The 24,408-nt window shown below is 48.0% G+C and overlaps 1 protein-coding gene across 9 annotated transcripts in view; it reads left to right on the top strand.

Moving 5' to 3' along the window:
* The window catches only part of plekhg4b (pleckstrin homology domain containing, family G (with RhoGef domain) member 4B), a 455,924-nt gene that overhangs the window by 173,203 nt on the left and 258,313 nt on the right, over positions 1-24,408 (top strand). For 5 of the 9 annotated variants that reach the window (XM_072509880.1, XM_072509886.1, XM_072509884.1 and 2 more), the window contains exon 3: positions 2,547-2,738. The exons of 2 other annotated variants lie outside the window; for them this stretch is intronic. In XM_072509880.1, coding sequence (XP_072365981.1) covers positions 2,658-2,738 — 81 coding nt within the window. In that variant the 5' untranslated portion in view covers positions 2,547-2,657. Of the gene's footprint in view, positions 1-2,546; positions 2,739-13,655; positions 13,955-24,408 lie in introns of those variants that run through there. 2 more of the 9 variants (XM_072509883.1, XM_072509887.1) reach the window with 1 other exon arrangement.

Here is a 24,408-nt window from a genome sequence, read left to right on the forward strand (position 1 = left end):
GGGGTTACTGGGTTGCGGGGACAGGGTGGAGGTGTGGGCTTAGGTAGGGTGGTCTTTCCAATGGCCGATGCAGACTCGATGGGCTGAATGGCCTCCTTCTGCACTGTAAATTCTATGATTCTATGAGTGGCCTAATGTGAAGGGACAAAGAGCTGAGGAGCCACATTTACAGCTGGGAAGTTTATAAAGGGAATACAGATGCACTAAATCTATAAACCTTCTTTGGAAATATGACAATTAAAGCAACTTTTGGCCTGCTTTTATGGGGAAGGATTTCTGGTGCAGTTTGATGATGAGAGATGTCACTGGTCTGAATTAACCGTGTCAACCCCTGGTTTTATTTAAGGTTCACATCCCCATGTTCAAATCCCTCCATGGTTTAATACCTCCCAACATCATGATCCCCTAATTCTGCCTCCTTGGACATTGCCCAATTCTTTCAATCACCCTCACCATTAGGAGCTGAGCCTCTAGCTGTTTAAGCGCAAAACTCTGGAATTTTCTTGCCAACCTTTCCACCTTCCCTCTCTCTCCTTATAAGATGCTTCTTAAAACCTACCCCTAGGATTTTGTGGCTTGGTGTTTATCTGATAATGCTTCCATGAACTGCCCTCTGATGTTTTACTAATTTCCTGGTGCTATATAATTTAAAGTTGTTGCCCGGGGAGGGGACAAGGAACAGCTGGATGGTAATCAGCATGAAATCACCTCAGGCAAACAATGGAACAGCCCGTGATGTGGTATAAAGGGTTAATATATTATTAGCTAACATACATCATCTGTGATGCCAGATCATGTGTGACAGAGGCATGATGGTTCCGGTTTATCTATCTCTGTACATAGTTGCATATAGTTAATAAATGGTTGAAAGCTCTTCGAGGCCTCATTTCCAACAGTCTATTGTTAAACACACACTGGCATTGTTTGCACCCTGGGCCTATAACAGTCAAGTAACTAGCAGGCAGCAGTTTTCAAGAGACTGGGGTGGGGTTCCCAAGGCAGGGTGGGCTGTCGATTGTCTGGGACAGGCCTACAGTCTCCAAGATACTGATGTGAAAAAAACTGAAGAGATATCATAGTGACATTAAAAATGGTCATTTTAGAAAAATTTCCTTTGACAATATTCGCTTATTAGATGCAAAACTATTGGGAGAGGAAAGGTTGTTTGAACAACAGCCTGTTGGATTTGTTAAGCTTCGTCCAATAATGACTGTTCTCATTCCAGTTGGCTGTGGAAAAGCAGCGTGACCGGAAAATGTATCAATGGCGTGTGTGTGTGTGTGGGGGCGCGATCATTCAAGCTGAGAAGTCATGTGATGAAACCGCCAGCGAGTTGACAACCATGTGATGATGTGCATAAAGCAGTTATGTACATAATGTTATGCATGACCTCCGACCACTAGGTAGCAGTGTTAACCCACCATGTGGTTCTGGTTCTGGAAGTTGGGAGTAAGTCGTGCTTGGAGACACACATTTCACAGGAGCTCTACATTAGTTAATTAGTGTTAGTTGTTCATTATTTTAATTATCTTAGTTATCTTAATCTTAACTCTGGGCGTCTCTGGAGAAAGTGATGTCAAGGGCTGAAAGTCAGGAAAAGAGGTGGCTTGCTGGGTCTTGCGAGAGGAATATCTAAGCCAGGGCAGGAACACCTTAAGACCCACTGCCTAAGGATGACAATGTGAAGAAGGGAATATTTTGTTCTTTGCAATCACAGAATGTCACAACATGGTTTACAGCCAATAAATAACTTGTGCAGTGGAGTCGCTTGGTGTATTGTGTGGAACGCAGCAACCAAAATTGCGGACAGTGTGATCACCATGAATAGAATTATGATAATGAACAAATAAGCTATTTTAGTGATGTTTGCTGAGGTTTGAATGTTGTCCAAGACACCGCAGAGAATTCTTCTCTTCTCTGTGTATAGGCCATGGTTTGTTTCAGTTCATCATTTGTCACAGCACAAAGCACTACACAACACCAAGATCTGGTTGAGCATAGGTTCAATCCCCATCCATGTCCAGGTTCAATCCCCATCCATGTCCAATGTTCCAATAACATAGATTGTGGGTGCGTGAAGTTCAGAAGCCTGTCTAGCTGGGGAAGGTTCAGAGGGAAGGTCAACACCAAACTGCTCTTGCATATCTTCGAGAGAGAGTGGCTGATGGCATTGAGAACCGGGAACTTCTCTGTTTCATCAGATATTCATGCCTTGGGAAGCTAAGCAAAGTGGACTTTCAACAGACCCTGGGCATTGGCCATTTGCAACCCACCAAAGGTGGGTGTAGAAGTGCTGGGTTCCCAAAGACTGGCGACGAAGGACTTGTAACAAACAATACTTATTCACTAGCGGAGAAACTACTCCATGCTTGTACTCTACCTGTGCTCTGGGGAGAACTCCCACACTCCCATCACGTGACCCTTTTAATAGCTGTGTCATCACATTATCACGTGACCACTTGGTCTACAGTGGGCTTTTATTGGCAACAGCATAATACACAGTCGATTGTAGAATTTACTGGGCGTCCTCTGCTATATTCCAACAGGGAGACACAGTCAGTAAGCACGAGCAGAATGATGAAGCTGCCAAGTTCAAACTGAGTGCTGGGATTCTCGTTTGAGTGACTGTCAACGTGAGGGAGCAGAAAAAGCAAAGAATGCAGCAGATGCTGGAACTCTGTAATGCAAGGCGGGAAGGTGCCAGGTGTGTTAGGGCTTGGAGAGAGACCCAATTATGGGTGAGTTGGGAACTATAATCTGCCCTGTAATGTGCAGCCTGATACTGGTCATTGGATTCCATCATTTTAGTTTGCTATTGTACAGTGTGGATCAATTGCCACTTGACTGTGTGATTTAACCTTGGTGCTGTGTGCTCTGTGCAGGGAATAGTACTTCATGCACTGTGTGTGGGAAACAAAAGATTACTTGCGGCGTGATCTGGGAAGGGTAGAAACTGTTCACAAACAGCCTGATAAAAGATGCAGGTTTAGTGTGTGACGACAGGATTTGAGTGGAGGAGTTCACCAGGCTTCATGACATGCACAACAGGCTCTATTCTGTTTGGATTATTGAATGCTTAGAATAAATTGCAACAAGTAAACAGTGTGTGATCATCTGAGGAACACAGTGAGGGCATTGTAATTTCCATTAAAGGTACATTGTCCTCATGAAAATATTTTTGACAGGCCCTCTTTCTTCCTTGACAAACTTCAATGACGTTCTAATTGAAATGATCCACACTTGTTCCCCTCTCTGGTTTTTAATTAAATTATTGTCATTTACATTCACTTTGTCTTGCTTCCTCCCTTCCATTCCTAGTTTTCTTCTCTTGCCTTTCACCTCCTGAAGGCCTTGATTAGTACCCTCTGTTGATCCTCAAGCGGTCCTTAGTAGCAACAACGTGGACCTGTGCAGCACCAAGGGAACGTCATGCAGGGAAAGAAGAGAAAACAGATTCGAGAAGAGGTGACTGAGACGGCAGGTTGAAAAGATGGGATTTCTAAAGTAGGCTAGAGAAGAGTTTGAGAGAGGGAGTTCCAGACAGGAGAGTCATTGAGGGTTGGATATGCACAGTTGGTCGATGGAAAAGTATCAAAGGGAGGTGGTTACAGTGGTAAGTAAAATGTCGCCACAGTCCCAGAGGCTGCTCTTCCCTTTGAGAGCTGGCTGGTGGTGATTTAACCTGAGAGTCACCACACCTCAGGTAAGGGGCAAGGTTAAGAAGGCGGGGCCTTAGTTGGTAGGGGAATTGAACCTGTGCTATTGGCATGGCTCTGCATCATGAACTAGCCACCCAGCCGACTGGGCTACCCGACCCCTCCATTGCAATGGAATGGAAAGATTTGATGTCAAGGACAAGGGTTTTGAATCGGATGCGTGCAGGGAAAGTGAGCACTGGGGAGGGCAAAGATTGAGGTGATGGTCGAAGAGTGTGAGAGGATGCAGGCAACTGCTTTTTGGACAAGATGGAATTTTTGGATGATAACCTTTGAAAGAAAAGCAAGCAGAGTGTTGGAGTAATTGAGTCTGCGCATTATAAAAGTGTAGGTAAGGGTTTCAGTACCTGGAGAGAGATTGAGATATGGGTGGAGACTGTAATGTTATGGTGGTAGAAACAGGCAGATTTGATAATGTGGGCTAGGAACCTCAGTTCAATTTGGAGCACAACACCAAGGTCACTTTACCATAGTGGAGGGGTGCAGAACTCTCATGTTGCTTGGGTTCTCATGTGATGCTTGAGCATGTCTTGGCTTCTGAGACAATGGCCAGGAGAAGCATTTGGCTAATTTTGGCCCCTTCCTCTCCCAGTGTCCCTGAGACAGATTGTTATGTCTCTTCACAACCGCACAGGCTGGGATTGGGTTAATAATTCCAACCAAGAGGACAGCAGAAAGTTTTGGAAAAACACTCTGACTGTTCTGTCCTGTGTTTATCACGCTGTATAAACCTCTCTGCCACTTCAGTGCTGATTTGGATTGTTGCTGGCTTCATCTGGAGACCAAACTATGATAAACTATGTAAATAAATTGGTGGGAATAAAACCTGAAGGCCACATTTCTTTTCCAAATGGCTTATGTGCATCAACATATTCAATTTAGCAGGGAGTTTTGCACCATGTTTTAAAAAGCCAGTACCTTTGTGAATGTGTCGCAATTATCTAATTTTAGTTTTCCTTTCTTTGTTCCAAAGCAAAAATTAACCTAATTATCTTACCACTGGTCAATCATGAGCGAAAGGGGCAGTGTCGGGGAGCTCTAACATCACAGCACATTTACATCAAAGCAGCGTTGCCAGCTCTAAGCATATGATGCCAGCAAGATGGGTGTCAGTCAGGTCTCAGTGAGTAGCACTCATGCCCTTGATACTGAAGGTTATAGGCCTGAAGCTCCACTTCATATACTTTGAGCAATGAACTAATCTGACAATCTAAACTTTACTGAGGCAGTGCTGCGCTGTTGGAGTTGTCATCTTTTGGATGTGCTGTTAAACTGGCATGGCACCCGCCTCTCAGGTGCACCTAAAATATCCTGTGACAAAAGCCAAAGAGTAAAAGAGTTCTCCCACCGTCCCGGCTAATATTTATGCCTTAACAACTTGAGAAACAAAAGGTGGAATTTGGGGCCCTCCCCGGTGACATGTTTGGTCGCAGAGGGGTGGAGGCATTTAATCAGATGAGAAGGTGATGGGTGGAGACCCCATTTCCACCTTCACCCTGATTAATTCTGTGACGGGATGGTCCATGGACAGCATTCCCAATCCACCACGAATTGAGACACTTAGAGGACAATTAATGCCCACTTAAGGGCCTCACCATTTTGATGAGGTTTCACTTACTCTATGAGTGACTTGAAGATGGACAATATTTAATTCACACTATTTACAAAAACATCTGTTGTTCTCTGGACAGACTGTTGTGTATCTTGCTCTGGTCATCTGTCCTGGTGTTGTACTTACATCATTATTAACCATGTGACTGATTAACATAGATTATCATAGAATTTACAGTGCAGAAGGAGGGCATTCGGCCCATCGAGTCTGCACCGGCTCTTGGAAAGAGCACCCTACCCAAGGTCAACACCGCCACCCTATCCCCATATCCCAGTAACCCCACCCAACACGAAGGGCAATTTTGGACACTAAGGGCAATTTATCATGGCCAATCCACCTAACCCACACATCTTTGGACTGTGGGAGGAAACCGGAGCACCCGGAGGAAACCCACGCACACACGGGGAGGATGTGCAGACTCCGCACAGACAGTGACCCAAGCCAGAATCGAACCTGGGACCCTGGAGCTGTGAAGCAATTGTGCTATCCACAAGGCTACCGTGCTGCCCGTGCTGCCACATAACAAATAACCTTTTACTCTACACTTATTAAAACCAGTGGCAGGCAGAGGGCTCACCATGCAGGAAGCAACAACAATGGGCGTGATTCTCCGTTGCCCGATGCCGATATCGTAATCGGCGATCGGGCGGAGAATCCCTGTTTATTACCGAATCGGGAACCATGCCTGTTTTTGGATGCTCCCTCTCTTCCAAAACGGCGCCATCGACGAGTACGCCACACGCCATTGGGACGGCCTCAGGACGTTACTTGAAGGCCCTCGCCCAATGCTCCGACCCCGATGGGCCGAGATCCTGACGGCGCGGGACACATGTGCTCTCGGTTTTCGTGAACCCGGGGTGGCTGCTGCGGACTGTGTCCAGCGCCGCCCCAGTCGGGAGGGGGGAAGGGAGCTGTGCTGCTGCCCGTTGGTGGGAGCTTCGGTGAGGGCTGGGGGGACTGGTGGGGGGTGGCCCCGGGATAGCGAGGGCGTGTCCAGGGGGGCATTATCTGGCAGGTTGGGTCCGCAAGCAGCTGGTGCCATGTTGTACAGTTCGACCGCTGCAGGTCACCGGCGTGCGCATGCGTGGCCACGGAGCCGGAAATTCTCCGGCGGGTTATATCGGAAGGCCATGCGTTTTACGTGGCGCGGCTCTAGCCCCTCACCAGCCGGAGGGTCGGTGCTGGGGCCTCGCCGATTTTTTCATCGTAAAACTAGACACTTCCTCCGGACATAGCCTCAAAATCGGAGAATCCAGCCCAATGAATGTTGAGGTTGCTTGTGGGTTTTGGGATGGGGTTGTCCCTTGTTCAAAGGCTTTCAGTGCCTGAACGAGGGACTTGGCATCAGAAAGGGAGAGCCCACTGAGAGGCACCCTCCTACTCTTGCCACCAAGCTTCACCCCCTTGAGCCCCACCTTGCAACCCTCCTTCTGCTATCACTCACCTGTGGCTTGAGATCCGTGAAGACCCTAAGGCCTGAGGGCAGTGTGTCGTACCAACAGATGCCACGGCCTCCGCCGGCGGCACTGCCGTTCAGTGCAGCTGCAGGGCTCAGGCCTCTGAATGGCCAGCAGCTCTCAATGGGTAGATCTGCCAGATGAGGGGTCCTTGATCCCAGGGTGGCCTGCTGCTACTGCCCAGTTAAGTGCCCGAGTGGCACTTAATCTGGAAGGTCTTCCCTGAAGGACTCTCACCAGCTCTTCAGTCAGTGGGTGAGATACCCATCACCCCCATTAAACACATGCACAGGGGAAATGGCCATTATGTCATTGCTGTTAGTGGGATCTTGTTGGTTGCCACACTTACCTAAAAATGATAGTGAGTACATTTTGTAATTCTTTTTCTGTGCAGCCTGAAGAGAAGTTCTTTCTTTTTGTAATTCCTTTCATCACATATTCTTCTCCCTGTAATAAAACTTTCCCTTGGGTTCTGGCGCCTCTGTTATAATCAAGCTGAGAGGTTACGCACTGATAAAATGAAGCTTCCATGTGCACCCTGTATTCATGACTCTTTATCTCAATTTATTACTTAATCTGCTTCACATATCCCTCAGCCCGTAATATCTGCCACTTTGACATTGGGGCAAAATGGCACTGAGGACCTGCCAGATATAAGCCAATGGTTACCACAGCACGTCAGGGGCTGGATGTGGACATGATTTCTTCACTCTTGTTTGTCATGATATTCAAACACACACATCATGATAGACACACCAACAGACAAATCAGAACACACAACACCACAACCAATGACAGAAAGATATAAAAGCACAGACACGACCCCCGGTGGTCAGTATTAGCTGCAGAGGAGAACCAGGAGACATCGGTTACCAAACACACTCAGGGAGACAGCACGTGCAGAGTATCCAGAACGAACTGTATTATAAGAGTTATAATAAAATAGAGTTGTACCACATACAACTGTGTTGGCTCATCTGTACACCAGAGCACCCAACACCACATGGTACAGGAGTGGATCGATACCTGCCGGCATACCTCAGTGTACAGAGACAACCAGCAGTGCCCAGGCAAAATGATAGAGCTCCCGGTTCCGCAGCCGCTCCAGTGCTACGGCGATCTCCGCGAAAACTGGCGGCGATTCCGGCAAATGTTCGAATTGTTCCTGGTGGCAGCTGAACTCCAAGACCTGGATGATAGGGAAAAAATTGAATTTCTCCTCACCATCGCCGGTGCAAGGGCAAGAGAAATATTCAGAAGGTTCAGGTTCTTCAGGAGGCAGCAAAGGTACGATTACCAGGCAGTCCTGGACAAATTCTCCAAGTACTGTGAAGAAAACGCAATCCAATCGGCAAGTAAAGGTAAGAAAAGCTGCAGTACTCACCTCGTGGCTGGGATCCCGGAGCCCGAATTCCCAGAAGCCAAAATCCCGGGCCTGAGAGAAGGCTGGGTCGAGGTCGGCGGCCATCTTGCTAAAGGTATAACGCTAGCACAGTTGCGCGAGCAGTGCGCAGAACCGGAAGTTTCGTTTGCGCATGCGCGAGATGCTGCGCATGCGCAGTCCAGAAAACGGCCATCGGTAAAGGAACAGCGATCTGAGCATGCGCAGTCGCTTCCTACGTGCTACATACCGAGCGTCAGGATGTCAGAGGCCCCAGACTGCATCAATTTAAAGGGGAAACGTCCCAAATCCAATTTAAAAGGGAAACGTCCCAAATCAAAAAAACAAAAATCTGTTAAAGCTGTAAAACAACCTTCCCTCACCTGGAATGACAGCACAGTGCCGCAAATTGACCCAGGAGATGAATTTGACCTCCGAAGAACCCTCCGACAAGCAGTTACCTACGCACAAGCCGATGATTCCGACCTCGAATACTTCGATGACGATCTTTACAGTGTTTCCGGACCTCGCGAGCCCAATGATAGCTCCGTGGTCCTATATGACTATGACTCGGACGAACCTTTCGTGTTGCACATTGGCGGCCCCCACATTGAATCCGACGCAGATGCGGATTCATTTTTCGGATTTGAGGATCTTCAATCCAGCAGATATGACGTTCCAACTTATCAGTACCGGATGATGCTGCAGCCTGACATTAACAGACAGGGAGCGGTGCAAGCACACGGAGAGTGCCCTGCTGCCACACAGAGCGTGGTCCACGTCCCGCTCAACGTTCCCGACTCTATGAAAGAAGACATGCAAGACTCCAGAGTGCAGTCCTCGCATGAACCAGAAGTGACTCCAGTGTCACAAGCTTCCACAGCAAGCTCGTGGACAGACTCCACAATTGCAGAAATGCAAGACTCCAGAGCGCAGTCCTTGCACGGACAAGAAGTGACTCCAGTGTCACAAGCCTCCACAGAGAGCTCGTGGACAGCCTCCACGATAGAGGCAACGCAAGACTCCAGAGCGCAGTCCTTGCACGAACAAGAAGTGACTCCAGTGTCACAAGCCTCCACAGAGAGCTCGTGGACAGCCTCCACGATAGAAGCAACGCAAGACTCCAGAGCGCAGTCCTTGCACGAACAGGAAGTGACTCCAGTGTCACAAGCCTCCACAGAGAGCTCGTGGACAGCCTCCACGATAGAAGCAACGCAAGACTCCAGAGCGCAGTCCTTGCACAAACAAGAAGTGACTCCAGTGTCACAAGCCTCCACAGAGAGCTCGTGGACGGACTCCACGATGGAAGGAACGCAAGACTCCAGAGCGCAGTCCTTGCAGGAACAAGACCATGAGGGTCTAGCAACCTCTCCTGACCAACCAGCGGCAGACGATGCAAGTCTGCCATGCTCACGTGAACAGCAAGAAGGCTATAACAGCCTACCATTCTCCACTACACAGCAGCATGAACATGACGGTCTCTCATGCTACAATGAAGGGCACAGCGCTGAAGACTGTTCAAGTCCAACTGAAGACAAGCCAAAGGAATCGCCTCGTCCAAGCCCGAAGAAAAAAGGTTTATGCGCTGACCTGCAGGATCATTATAGCCGAACAGAGATTAATAATGCTGCACGGCCGCAGAAGGATGCTGAGGATTTGCTAACGAAATTAATTGAATGTTTAACTTGCAAGGAGCAGACTGAGAATTGCCAGTGTTTTAGTACGGATCGAAAAAATGGACAAGACATTGATCCTCAGGTAATGGAAATAACACAACCTGAATCATATCTACAGCAGGGACAAATGTCTCCCTTCAACACAACACCGCAAAATCCCAACTTCGGAGACCAGCAGTTAGTCAGTAATGACTCTTCAAACCTTGAGGGGAACATTAATTGCATTGAACCTATACACGCTCCACTGATTATTGAGCAGAACATTGGAGCAAGAATCCTGAGGACACCGACATCGAGTAGCCAGATAACGAATTTAAAACCCACAGCAGTTTCAAGTGAACCAAGTGTGCTTTCCACTAATGGTGAAGATGCAGATAAGGTCGACCCGATTATCCATTGTACCACACTAACCCCAGTGATTAAGCAGTTATGTATGGGGAGTATAATGTGGGCAATTGAGAACAGTAAAAGAGAGACTGTGACCATGCCAGTCCCAGCAAAATCAGACCCAGAGACCATGAAGGCATGTACATTAGACAAAGATACATATGAGGCACCTGAGAAGAAAAGTGAAACGGAATGTTCTTTGGAAAATAGTACAATGTCGATAGAAACATTGGATCCTATATTCGAGACCATACCTATGGGAGAATTTGGGGGTAATAAACAAGGTTCTGCAATGTCTGGGGGAAGATTTAAAATTTCAAAGAAGAAAAGCCCAAATGAAGGACAACGGCAAGACAATGACAGTCCACCGACATGGTGTGCACCACCAGATGAAAACTCTGACAATTTACCCAACCCTAGTGAACAGCAAGCTGCTAATGAGGATCTATCCACGGGATGTGAGACGAGTGACGACAGCATCCCACTTCCCATGCAAAAGGTGCAAGGTGACAGACCTCGCCTAGTGCGTACCGAGGCACTCGACGATCACGGTGGGACCACTGACGACTGCGGTGGCAGCGCACCGCTTCCACCCTCGATGGCTCGACCCTCTCCACTGGTTGGTGCATTCCTGCATGTTCCGACTCCAGAAGTGCAGCTTCAGGGAATCTCGGCTGCCTCCAGTGAACCTGTTGGGACTCCGGACGGGGGGCATCGACGGAAGGCAGACCGGACTCCAGATGGGGAGCAGCCAAGCGCCGACTCTGATTCGCGCACGCCAGACCTTGCTCCGGACGGGCGGTGTCGCGGCCTCGGTGATGGCACGCTCAGGGTGACGGCGGATGCCACGGCGACAGGGAATGGATCGCGTGGCAGTCCCACTGGGTCGGCAGTGGCAACCAGCACCGGCGGTCCAAGGTGGACACACCAATTCGCGCCATCGCCAGACGTTGATGCGAGCAACAATTCTCTCTCCAAGGCGACATGCTTCGACGTTTCTCTGCGGAGTCGCCCTTCCGGCACAGCAGGTGGCCGGAACCAGCGTACACGGTCTCGGCCAACTTCCACATCTGGCACAGTCATCGCCTTGCATGATATTAGTGATGGTGCTACTTCGATGGCAACGACCCATCGGCTACAAGATGCCGTCCACCACAAACATAAAAAGAAAAAGACTCCACCTTGTTCCTGGCATGCAGGGCGGATGGATTGGTGCGTAGGCGCAATCAGCGAGCTTTGCGCCGCCTTCCACGCTCGCAACTGAACCGTACGCACACGCCGGATCCTCCACTGGTTCCCAAGGATGACTTCGTGGAGATGCCACGGATCATGCCCCTTCCATCGCCACCAGAACCAAATCTCCACAGCTGAACCGGCTTGAGGACCAGCCCATTCTTGAGGCGGTCACCCATTAGACTGGACTTATAACGCTGTTCATACGTTCAAAAAGTCAAACACTTCTGTATTATAACCTGTTGTTGTTTATTGTTCCAGATATCGTCTGACCAGACCAATGTTCAAGTTTTTTTTTTTCTCTCGCATCCAAGTTTTGTTATGGTACAACCTTGTTAGTGTGACGCACCCGACATCGCCCCATGTAAATAGTTACGTCATATACACACGCTGTACATAACACACACACACACTCTTCGATGCACTCACGACACAATTATATTTATAACCACGTAGGCACATATCTTTGTAAAAAGGGGGATGTCATGATATTCAAACACACACATCATGATAGACACACCAACAGACAAATCAGAACACACAACACCACAACCAATGACAGAAAGATATAAAAGCACAGACACGACCCCCGGTGGTCAGTATTAGCCTCAGAGGAGAACCAGGAGACATCGGTTACCAAACACACTCAGGGAGACAGCACGTGCAGAGTATCCAGAACGAACTGTATTATAAGAGTTATAATAAAATAGAGTTGTACCACATACAACTGTGTTGGCTCATCTGTGCACCAGAGCACCCAACACCACATTGTTTTGAGGTGAATCAATGCAGCTTTGGAGGAATTAATGTCCAGGACGTTCTATCTCTCATCTCCAGCCTCAAGGTTCCCTTAGATTAGATTAGATTCGTTGACATTTTCCAGGTTCCCTGCTCAGTCCTCTACCTGGCAAGCTGGCCAGATCTCTGGTCCCCATCAGTTGTTTGAAGTGGAACAAGGTCTTTTCAATCTTGGTGTCCTATTTGGTCCTGGGATCGAGCTCTCATTGTCACATATTTACTCCACCCCAATAATGCATACTTTCGCCTCTGCACAGTCACCTGTCACTGAGCCTGCCTCAACTCACCTGCTGCGGAGACCATATCAGTTGTATCTTTGTCCCTTCCAGACTTGACTATTTTAATGGTCCCCTGGTTGGCTTCCCACATTCCACTCACCATAGAATTGGATTCAAACAAAATCCTGCTGCTCATGTCCAAACTCACACCAATTCCTAGCTCCCCATCACTCCTTTGCTCACTGACTTTGTCTCCAGATCTAGCAACACCTCAATTTTAAAATTCTCATTCTAATGTTCAAATCCATCCAAAGCCTCGCCCCTCCCCCTCTCTCATCCCCTCCAGCCCTACAATCCTCAGAGTTCTCTGAGCCCTTCCAATTCTAACCCTGATTTAAAAAAATAAAAATTTAGAGTACCCAATTCATCTTTTCCAATTAATGGGCAATTTAGCGTGGCCAATCCACCTACCCTGCACATCTTTGAGTTGTGGGGGCGAAACCCAGACAAACACGGGGAGAATGCAAACTCCACAGGGCATATATATATGAGTGCCAATGTGCGAAGGTGGAATGTTTGGTCTTGAAATATCTTACATGTGTGGACCGCGGTGCCGTGAGGCAGCAGTGCTAACCACTGCTCCACCGTACTGCCCTGATATCCCCGATTTTAATCATTCCACCATGGACGCCTGTGCTTTCAGCTCCTTGAGTGCTAAACTCTGGAATTCCCTCGCTAAACCTCCCTTGTCCCTCTATCCTCCTTTGATCCCGTTCTCTCTGTCCAATTGGGTCACCAGTCTTGAGATCTCCTTACGTTGGGCGATGTCAGATTATGTAAAATAATGCTCCTGTGGAGAGCTTTGGGATGTTTTACTCAGACCTTTCTGAAGAAAGGCCTCTCTTCCTTAGATTTACTGCATCAAAGATGCAATATAAATGCAAATTGTTGTTTACCACCTTGTTAAAATGTAGAACACGGAATGTAATCAAATCACCCTGTTCTCCTTCTGGGATGAAGCAGGCTGCGATCACTATTGTGTGGCAGGGATGAGCTTTCGTTTCCTGCTGTGCAAGGTTACATTAAGTGTTTTGAAAAGTTTGAGAATAAGGGGAGGAAGTTACATCAGTATATGCATAATGAGAGAACCCAGGAGTGCCGGGGCCGGTTCATCAAACTCTCAGTCTTGCAGTTCCTCCCGACAGCAGTTCAACTCCAGACCTTGAGAGTTATATGCTGTTCTCTTTCATGGAGGGTGCATTGTGTTCTTGTAGGTGGAAAACATTAAAAAGAGACAGAGCAAATGGAGAAATGACAGGAGATCTGTGCAAGTGCAACTGGAAATGAGAAGGATACTGGAATAGAGCATGCAGTGGATTTTATATTGTTTTGTGGCATAAGATGTTGAACCTGTTTAACATGACTCACAGATCACAAGCATCAAAGACCAGAACTGATAACCATTTGAGCATAAAGGTACGTGAAATAATAATATGATAAAAGAGTGCAAACAGTAAACTCGTAAGTAAAGCTACAATACTTTGGTGTGTTTCAACAATAGAAGATAAAGTGGGTTAAGTTGTTAATTTTCGCACTTGATCCTTTATGAAAATGTACAGTGTTGCTAACGTTGGGGCAGCCTTCATCAAAAAGAACATTGGGAAATTATTTTCGACAATGCTGTTAGCCACACATCCTCCTTGTTTATTTAAAGTTTTTCTCAGCTCCCAATTGTACCTGCTGGTCCGCGATATAAGGAACACCTCCGCCAGACCGTTGTGAGTAGAATGGTTAATGAGGACTGTTATTTGTTGAGTCGGTGAAGGTGTTTCAGGACGTATCAGTATCACATTTTATTCGCTGCTCAAATTTTGTTTTTAAATGGGTCGCTTTTGATTGACTTTTGTACAACGCCTCCTGAAAGCTTTGTTACTGTGGAATCGAGTCGTGCAGTGAAGCGAGGGTTAACGTCAGTTGTGAGACTGCGATGGTTTAAGAGAGGGCTGCTTATGCTTTGGTTTGGCAGCGGGATGCGTTTCCCCAGTGAATACTGACCGGGGAACTGAACTGAGAATTCCCGGAGTATCCAGAACTAGCTCCTCCCCAGGTTCATCCACTCAAATTAACTTGAAGTAAACCAAGCCAAAGTTCACCCATCAGGAAGAGCAGCCGCAACAGAAAAATGTTTGATCGCAGCTGCCATAAAGTGGGGGATGACTGAAAGACCAAAAAGATGATTGCATCTTAATGGCTGTTGACTTACCGGTTCGCCTAATTGACTCTCGATACTTAATGCTGTCACTGCAGCCTGTAAACTCTGGTGTACGCGACCACTTTAATGCTGGCAGTGTTGTCATCTTGATTCTGGGAGACCGGCATTGACAGCCAACCCACCTCACCATTTAAAAAGCAATAACAACTTGCATTTATATAGCGCCTTCAGTGCAGCAAACCACCCCAAGGAGCTTCACTCAAGCACTATCGGATAATTAAGTCACAACAGCAGCAAAATACTGCGGATGCTGGAGTTTCGAGGAAGAGTCATATTGAACCCAAAACATTAACTCTGTTTCTCTTTCTGCAGATGCTGCCAAACCTGTTGAGTTACTCTAGCACTTTTCCACATGCAGGTACCGTTGTGGTAAACCTTGTGGCTGGAATCCCCCCCCCCCCCCCCCCCCCCCCCCCCGCTCCCCAAACCCCCTCACCCCCGCGGCAAGTTTCTCCGAGGCAGAGATGGTTCGCCATTGGCTGCCAGAGGAACTTTCGGGTCCTGCCGAAGGCCACTGGCAATTTGCCTGGCTCGCCTGTCTCACCGTCGATTTTGGCGGAATGGGAAGATCCTGCCGGCAGGAAGGGCCAGAAAATCCTGCCCATTTCTGGCAGGAGCTAGACAGGAGCTAGTGGTTGTGGAGTTTTGCAGGTCACTCAGGGAGTCCGCGTTGCCGTGGCAACGTGCGCTTATACATGCATGTTGTCGTCTGGAGTTGTGAATAATGACAGTGGAGCCACCAGCTTTTTTTTTTAGAAAATATTTAATCGAGGCATTTATAATTTTAACTTTTCAACCACGACACTATAACCAACAAACCCCCCCCCCCCCCGGACACAAACCCCAGCCAACATGGCTTACACAACCAGCGGCAACCTTCCCCAGCCACTCCTCCGTTGCTTCTCCTGCCCTTAGTCGTCTCTCCCATGCCTCCCCTTTCCTGCCTCCCCCTGCTGACAGTTTAAATTTTCTCCAAGAAGTCGATGAACGACTGGCACCTCAGAGAAAACCCCTGCAACAAACCCTTCACGACAAATTTAATTCTCTCAAGTCTGAGAAACCCCGCCATGTCGCTAACCCATACCCCCGACTTCGGGGGTTCCGAGTCATTCCGTCCTAATAAGATCCGTCTCTGGGCCACCAGGGAGGCAAAGGCCAGGACGTTGACCTCTCTCCACCCCTGGCCTCCTGGGTCTTCCGACACACCAAAGATCGCCACCTCTGGACTCGGCACCACCCTCATTTGTAAGACCTCTGACATGACGTCAGCAAATTCTGGAGCCACCAGCTATCTTGATCTATCATCTGGCTAACCATGCAGGAATCTTCTCATTTTAGTGTCTGTCATTGGTTGTACATTAGAAAAATTTTCAGGGTGACCGCATTATGGGCACTTCTTCCCAGGCTATCAAGTCCTAGGGATGGGACTCAACCCCAGAGCTTCCATCTCAGAGGTAGGGACACTATCCATTGCACCCAAGACCTCCCCAACAATATCTGTACAGGACAGCAGTGTGAAATCCAGGGGGCATCAAAATGCCCTTCACATTGCTATGCTGCTCCGGGCACAATGCATACCATTTCATGACTCATTTAATTTGCTGACAGTGTCAGCCCTGACGTTGGGGTAAACGCTGGTTGAAACATTAACTGTGTCCTGGTGAGACACAGTTTTTACAGACACCATGGGCTCCAATAAATGTTGATGGGTTTGTAGTCTTGTTTGAAAGTTCCGACACTGCAAACTTTCCAGGCTTTGCCTTCTCTGATCTTGATCTGCACACACCATTTATAGGAAGTGCTTTTTGCAGAGTTTTATTGTGTAGAATCCAGTGCGTTTAAAACAGACTCCAATTCTTACCTAAAGCTGTAGCACACTTGATTTGCTTTAAGCCTTCCTTGTCAGAATTCGTCAATGTAGGTATGTTGCTTCATTGTTCTATTTTCTACAGATCTGCAGGTTGAGTTACTCTCAGTTTACCATTTAATAAAAGTGTTTTTTATGCTGATGTTAGTTAAACTTGCATCCAAGGGGAGATTACAGCCACAAAAAAGCTTTCTGCCTTCACACCATTAAATAATTCTCTCACTGCGATCAGAACTACTGAAGAGAGCTGTGGAAATGTGGGAAGCAATCTCCTGGTGACAGAACGAAACAAGCAGCAATGTAACAATGCCTTTTGGAAAGGAATTGCTAACAGTAACCTGGGTGCAATTGAGCAGACAGGTTAAGGGGGATTATTTTAGCACTAGCTGGATAACAACCCATGCAGCACGGTAGCACAAGTGGCTAGCACTGTGGCTTCACAGCGCCAGGGTCCCAGGTTCGATTCCCCGCTGGGTCACTGCCTGTGCGGAGTCTGCACTTTCTCCCCGTCTCTGCGTGGGTTTCCTCCGGGTGCTCCGGTTTCCTCCCACAGTCCAAACGACGTGCAGGTTAGGTGGATTGGCCGTGATAAATTGCCCTTAGGAGGGGTTATTTGGTTACGGGGATAGGGTGTAAGTGAGGGCTTAGGTGGGTCGGTGCAGGCTCGATGGGCCGAATGGCCTCCTTCTGTACTGTATGTGCTATGTTCTATGTTCTATGATTCAAACTACACCAAGCACTAAATATAAGACTGGTGTGTTACTAAATTTGATTTACTGGTTTGTGGGATTAATGGAAAGCTGTTTGCATAAGGGAAAATTACTTTCATACACGGTACAGGAGTGGCTAGTGAATCAGGAGATCTAGACTTTCAGCAAATACGGGACTTGTAAAATACACAACATTATCAAAGTTTGAGACAGGCCCAGTTGGCTATGGAAAGACTGATGACAACAAAGTTTTCATAGAATCCATAGAATCACTATAGTGCAGAAGGAGACCACTAAGCCCACCTACCCTCTGAAAGAGCACTCTATCTAAGCTCCCCCTCCCCCACCCCCCCATTCACACAACCCTGTCCATTGTTCCTGGCCAATCTACCTAACCTGCACATCTGTTGATGTGGGAGGAAAGCGGAGCACCCGGAAGAAACCCATGTTGACATGGGGAGAATGTGCAAACTCCACACAGACACTCACCCAAGGCCAGAATGGAACCGGAGCCCCTGGCTCTGTGAGGCAGCAGTGATAACCACAGTGCCACTGTGCCGTCAATGGGCCACAAACAGAAGGCAGTATGGAATAATTTTGCCTGGTTGAATGTGTGCAAGTCACGGGCTTTCTCACATCTTGAAGCCATGAATTATCTATCGCTTTTTTGCCTCAGAATGCTACGTTTCCAAGCACGGTCCATGATGAGATATTAATTTGTTACAATATAAATTCATATAATATAAAAATATATAAAAATATAAAGTACTCAATTCGTTTATTTTCCAATTAAGGGACAATTGAGCGTGGCCAATTCATCTATCCTGCCCATCTCTGGGTTGTGGGGATGAGACCCATGCAAACACGGGGAGAAGGGGCAAACTCCACACGGGCAGTGACCCGGTGCACTGATCTAACCTGGGTCCTTGATGGCGTGAGGCAGCGGTGCTATCCACTGCACCACTGTGCCGCTGCAATGATGTGATATTAATAATGTCCCATTCAACGTTTAGCTGCTGGATGAGCTAGGGCGCGATTGTATTAGTCCCGTTTTGGGCGTATACAGTGGGATGTTTCTCGGCACCTGCAATGCCGAGAATCACCCCACTATCTAATATTTGTTTTGGCCTTTGAAGGGTACTCCCAGCCGAGGTCGCACTTACCCCATTTCCTGCACTGATGTGTTCAGCTTGCCAGTGGAGAATGAGTTCGGGGATCCATTTTTACATGCCACCCTATCTCTCGACCCACCTCGGATACCCCACTGCAGATCTCGCCCAGCGAGGGCAAGATTCAGATTGTGACGTCTCACGAGATCTCATTAGTGTTCGCTAGGCATACCAAGCGCTGTCACTGAGTGAGGGAAAACAGGCAACTGACAGTGGAAATTCTGCCTGTGTGTGTGGCCACCTTTCTGGGCGACTTTTAAATGGTTGACCAGAATTCCTGTCCCATGACGGGGAGGTGGCTCTTTACGTATGGAAATAGAGGCTTTCAGCCTGTTGTAGGAATCCAATTGCAACATTCAAGGAAAAAAGAGTGAAAAGGGCTAATTACATTTCTCAAAAGCATTGAGGCAATGTTAAAGGGACCACAGGAGACCTCGCAAGCAACATTTTCTGGCAGTCACCTGTTCAACGAAAATATGAAAAAGCACTGTGCAATCAAGGTGTGGTAATGTGATTACTCAAACAGTCCACAGCCTGAAGCACTGCACAATATTGTTTACCATTTCCTACATGACAACCTAGGCCTTCATCCACATATGTTACAATACAACAGCTTGCATCTACACAGCACCTTAATGTAGTAAAAACTTCCCGAGGTACTTCTTTGGTGTAATCAGTCAAAACTTGACACTGAGCCACGTAAGAAACTATTAAGATTGGTAGCAGTAGGCTTTTAAGGAGCGATTTAAAAGAGAAGATAAAGGGGTTTTGGGAGGGAATTCCAGAGTTAAGTCTCAGATGCCACACCAGCCAATGGCGGAGCAAAGGAGGCGGTACAAGTTAAAGGAATGCGGAGTTCTCAAAGGGTTGTCGGTCTGGGGAGGGTGAAGCCATTGGGTGGGGGATTTGAACATGGGAATGAGATGCAGTTCACCAATTGGCACCTTTCGACAGCAAAACACAATGGCCAGATTGGTCATCTAAGATATTTCCATCACACTACACTCTCCATCCTCTCTGATGCTACAAAGCAGCCCTATTGCAACAGATAGTCTGTCAGCAGAACATTGATACGTTTTAGCAATGAGTTATCCGGTGCAAAGGGTGGTTTTGTGGTGTGGATATCTTTGTCAGGACTACTTTTTGTGGCTGGCATTGAACCAACAAGGTAAGCATAGAACTCAATGTGTTGGATGGGGGTAATTTTTCCACATTCTCTTCATACACGTACAAGCTTACCCAACTCAATTATGTAGTTCTTAATTTCAATAATGTGGCCATTTTTTTTTCCCTTACTTGTTTTAATTATTTATCAATATCAGCCCCGGCAAGCTGAATATTTTAACTTTCATGGAATCACACAGTACAGAAGGATGCATTCAGCCCATTGAGCAACAAATTCATCTCACCCCTCGGCTTTTTCTCCAATCAGCTGCAAATGTTCCCTTTTCAAGGATCTATCCTGTTGAAAGTTACTATTGAATCTGCTCCACTCCCTTCCAGACAGTGAATTCCAGATCATAACTCACTGCATTTGTAAAACAACAAGGAATTCTCCTCATTGCCACCTGTTTTTTTTTGTTGCAAATTATCTGTGTCTACTGGCTACAAACCCTCCCACCAGTGGAAACACTCCCTATTTATCCTATTACCTTCTATTAGTATCATATACTCTATCCTTATTTTTCTTTTGTCCTGCGGAGCGTGGTTATTGCAAGGCCTATTACGAGAGCAATGAGTAAAGAATGTGGACATTGCCTGAGTCACTTGCACATCGTCTCTTCCCTGCCCCCAAAATGCAACCCGTATCTTGGTGGCACCAAGCTTGGGTTTGCACCCTTCGGTTTATTTTCTAGCTTGCTGTGGGCTTTATAGATCCATTATCCAGAATTTTCCTGCTGTTCCCTCTGGCGGGATTTTCAGCGAAACCCTGGTGCGCGTTTCCCAGCAGTGGTGGGGATATTAAACAGGAAAGCCCAATGACAGTGGCGACACCAGAAGATCCTACCGCCGGCCAACGACAGGTCACCCCCTCTGCCGCGAAACATGCGGTGGGAGGTGCAGAAAATCCCACCCAGTGTGGTATGGATTTTTCATTCTGAAAACATTTTTATTAACATGAAATCCAAGTCACAATTTGCTGCTTGCTTCAGCTACCGTACTGTGCAAACATGTTTGCTATCTGTCCAATGTTTTCTGCTGGGTGCATCTGAATATAGCTGACAAACAGCTGCCTCTACTTACAGAGTTCAGCCATGTAGCGGTTTCGATCTTGCAACAACGAGAAAGACCTTGCTATTAAACGGCACTTCGCCATTTTATTTTGGCCTCGGCGAGGAACGCCCCACCAAGGCCATGCTTTAGTCATTTCCAGCACTGACCAACTATCGAACCCCACCATGGCCTCCAGAACCCCTCCCCTTCTCCACTTCACCCAACTTACCTCTTCTGGGATCCTCATGCCTCCACCCCTCCCTCACCTCACCTCTTATGAGTAAGGCACGCCTGGGCTCTGGCATGGGAAACCTGGCACCCAGGTACCTTGGCACTGCCATCCTGGCACCATGGCTGTGCTTCTGCCAGCCAAACAGCACCACGGACACCCTGGCAGTGCCACCAATGCCCAGGAGGCAATGCCAAGGTGCCAGGCTGGTAGTGCCAAGGTCTCAGCGGGGATGTCAAGGTATCACCCTGCCCAATACCCGACCACCCGGGGTCTCTAATGGCCTGAGAGACCCCCCAGGTGCCATTGCGCCTGGTCCATGTTTGTGGAAACCTGTGCTAAACCGTGCCCTGGCGAGGTCCCCCAGATGCAGCCATTGGGTCCCGGGTGCCTGGAGAATCTGGAAAACTTATTAAATATGCATATCTGGATCTCGAGATTCAATCGAATCGCGCGAGACATCTCGAGCGATGCGAATCTAGCAAGATGCCTCGCGCAAAATTCAACTAATGGCCTCGTCGCGACACCAAATTGGCTGCGATGAGGCCATTAAATCGCACCCCATATCCATATTAGTGGTGAGCCTCTTCTTGACCTGTTACAGTCTGTATGGTGGAATAACCTCCTACCACAGTGCATTCAAGAAATTTGAGTCGGTAATAATGAAGGATGAGTGGTATATTGCTAATTCACTATTTTAAAATTAGGGGTCGCCCTTTCAGGACCGAGATGAGGAGAATTAGTTTTCTCTTGGGGTTGCACGACTTTGGAACTCTCTGCCTCTGAAGGCAGTGGAGATGAGGGTCATTAGAAGCTGTTAAGGCGGAGGTAGATGGATCCTTGTTGGGCAAGGGAATCAAAAGTTATCGGGGGTAGATGGGAATGTGCAATTTGAAACACAAACAGATGAGCTGTGATCTTACTGAATGGCGGAGCAGACACGAACTGAATGGTCTACTTCGGCTCCTATTTCACATGTTCGTTTGTAATTCAGGATGGCGTGTGGCTTGGAGGTTGTGGTGTTGCGTGCAGCAGCTGGCCCTGACCTCCGAGGTGCTGGATTTGGGAGCTGTTGTGGAAGAATTATTGCTCCAGTTTGTCATAATATGCACCCATGCACATCATGAGGTAAAAGCAGGCAGTGACAGACACCCAGGTGGGCCAATCAATATGCAGAACAGATCACGACCAATCACAAGACAGGACACAAGAGGGGGGCTTCCACCTATAAAACATACGAGGCATCAGCACTCTGCCTCTTTCCACTGTTGATAGCTGTGGTGATAGTCAGGGTGTACAAATCATTCAACACCTCCTACACGTGGATCAGAGCTAGCCTGGTCTAGATAGTTAGCTTTAGTTTACTTAAAGTAGTAGAGAGTCAACCCACAGGCAGCTGTGTGTTTCGTTACTAGAGTTTAATAAATCTCATATTGAACCAACCCCCACGTTTGGTGTATACTTGATGTTAATTGCATCGTGTTGCAGTCCGTGTTACCCCAGGGTGAACAGCATGACACAGTTCACCCAGTGGATCGTGGATAATGCAGCCACAGTGTGCTGGCGATGGAGCGAGTGGTTGTCAAAAGGTGGTGGATGGACTGCTGATCAAGCTGATTGGCGCTATCAGGAGTCTTGAGTATTTTTAGAGCTGCACTCGTCCAGGCAGGTGAAGAATTTTCCATCTCGTTGGAGAATCTTTGGGGAGTCAGGAGATGGGCCACACACACTACAGAATAATCTCCCTTTCATCTGCTCGGGTAACAACCATATTTATATGGCTGGCCCAGTTGAGATTCCTCAAACTATAGATCGGTCTGCTACACAACACCAGTTTTTTAACATTGCGTTTATAAGATCTGCTGCTTTGAACTAATGGACCTGACGTTGGTTGCCCCATACTCTGTATTCCATTCTTCACTTTCATCCAATCACACTGTCAAGATGAAACCAGTAACTTAGCCAAAAAGTAAAATAAAAACACATTAACACCTGCTAACGTTGGATGGGATGGTCCCTTTGTTCAGAACAGTACTACTGCCAGATTAGAGGCTGCTCTCAACTGACAGGTAAAGGGCCATGCTAAGCTTCAAAATCTTTTAAAAAAAATTTAGAGTACCCAATTCATTTTTTCCAATTAAGGGGCAATTTTGCGTGGCCAATCCACCTAGCCTGCACATCTTTGGGTTGTGGGGGCGAAACCCATGCAAACACTGGGAGAATGTGCAAACCCCACACGGACAGTGACCCAGAGCCGGGATCAAACCTGGGACCTCGGCGCTGTGAGGCTGCAGTGCTAACCACTGCGCCACCGTGCTGCCCTTCAAAACCTTTTTAAAAAATAAATTCAGAATACCCAATTATTTTTTTCCAATTAAGGGGCAATTGAGCGTGGCCAATCCACCTACCCTGCACATCTTTGGGTTGTGGGGTTGAGACTCACGCAGACATGGGGAGAATGTGCAAACTCCACACGGACAGTGACCTGGGGCCGGGATCGAACCCGGGTCTTTGGCGCCGTGAATCACCTTTATCTTTTACCTTGCTCCAGAACCAGATGAACCCCCCTGCGCATGCGCTGTGATGGCTCTCCCGTGTATGCGCCAACTCGCGCCGGCTGGCGGAGGCCCTTCGGCGGCAGTTGGCGTGGTGCCAAGCCCCTTCCACGCCGGCCAGCGTGGCGCAAACCACACCGGCGTCGGCCTAGCCCCTGAAGCTGCGGAGGATTCCGCACCTTCGGGGCGGCCCGATGCCGGAGTGGTTCACGCCACTCCTTCCCGCCGGAGTTGCTCACCCCGCAGGTTCGTGGAGAATCCCGCCCCAGGTGTCTGGAACCTGTGGTGCTCACACAAATTCGGAGCAAATGCTGCCCTGGCGACGTGAACCACTCTGATAATGCTAAGCGCCATAAATTTGCAGGTTTATTGGGAAAGAATGGGGGTGTGAGACAAATTGGATCGCGCTTTCAAAGAGGCACATACACTTGAATGGCCTTCTTCTATCCTGGGAGATTCTATTGGGGTCATTTTACATGATGACAGTGGCCCTGCCCCTGGCTTAAACGTCTGGGCGAATCCGCTTTCACATTGACAATTGACACACAGCTATTTAAAGGCCATCTGCCTGTCTCTGGGTGGGATCTCCGCCCCACTGGGGAGGGCGTGTTGATTCTGAGAGCTGCCGACCAACAAAATGGCTGGCGGGCCTCTGGTCTGAACAAATGCCACCCCTGCCGGCAGCAAAGCTGCCAGGTTTACATGGTGACCTCAATACTTAGCTCTGGCATCCACCGCCGTGGGTAAAGTACCAGTGGCGGCAAGAGGAAAGTGGCCAGTAAGGGCCACAATTAGCCGACGGTCAAGTGAGCCCCTGACATCGCTGCCCCCCTGCAGTCCCAATCTCCATTGGTATTTTACCAGCAGTGGAGGGTAGGTGACGGGCACGGCACTGTCACCATGGTGCTCGATTT

This window comes from Scyliorhinus torazame, chromosome 6, assembly GCF_047496885.1.
Source record: "Scyliorhinus torazame isolate Kashiwa2021f chromosome 6, sScyTor2.1, whole genome shotgun sequence".
NCBI classification, from domain to species: domain Eukaryota; kingdom Metazoa; phylum Chordata; class Chondrichthyes; order Carcharhiniformes; family Scyliorhinidae; genus Scyliorhinus; species Scyliorhinus torazame.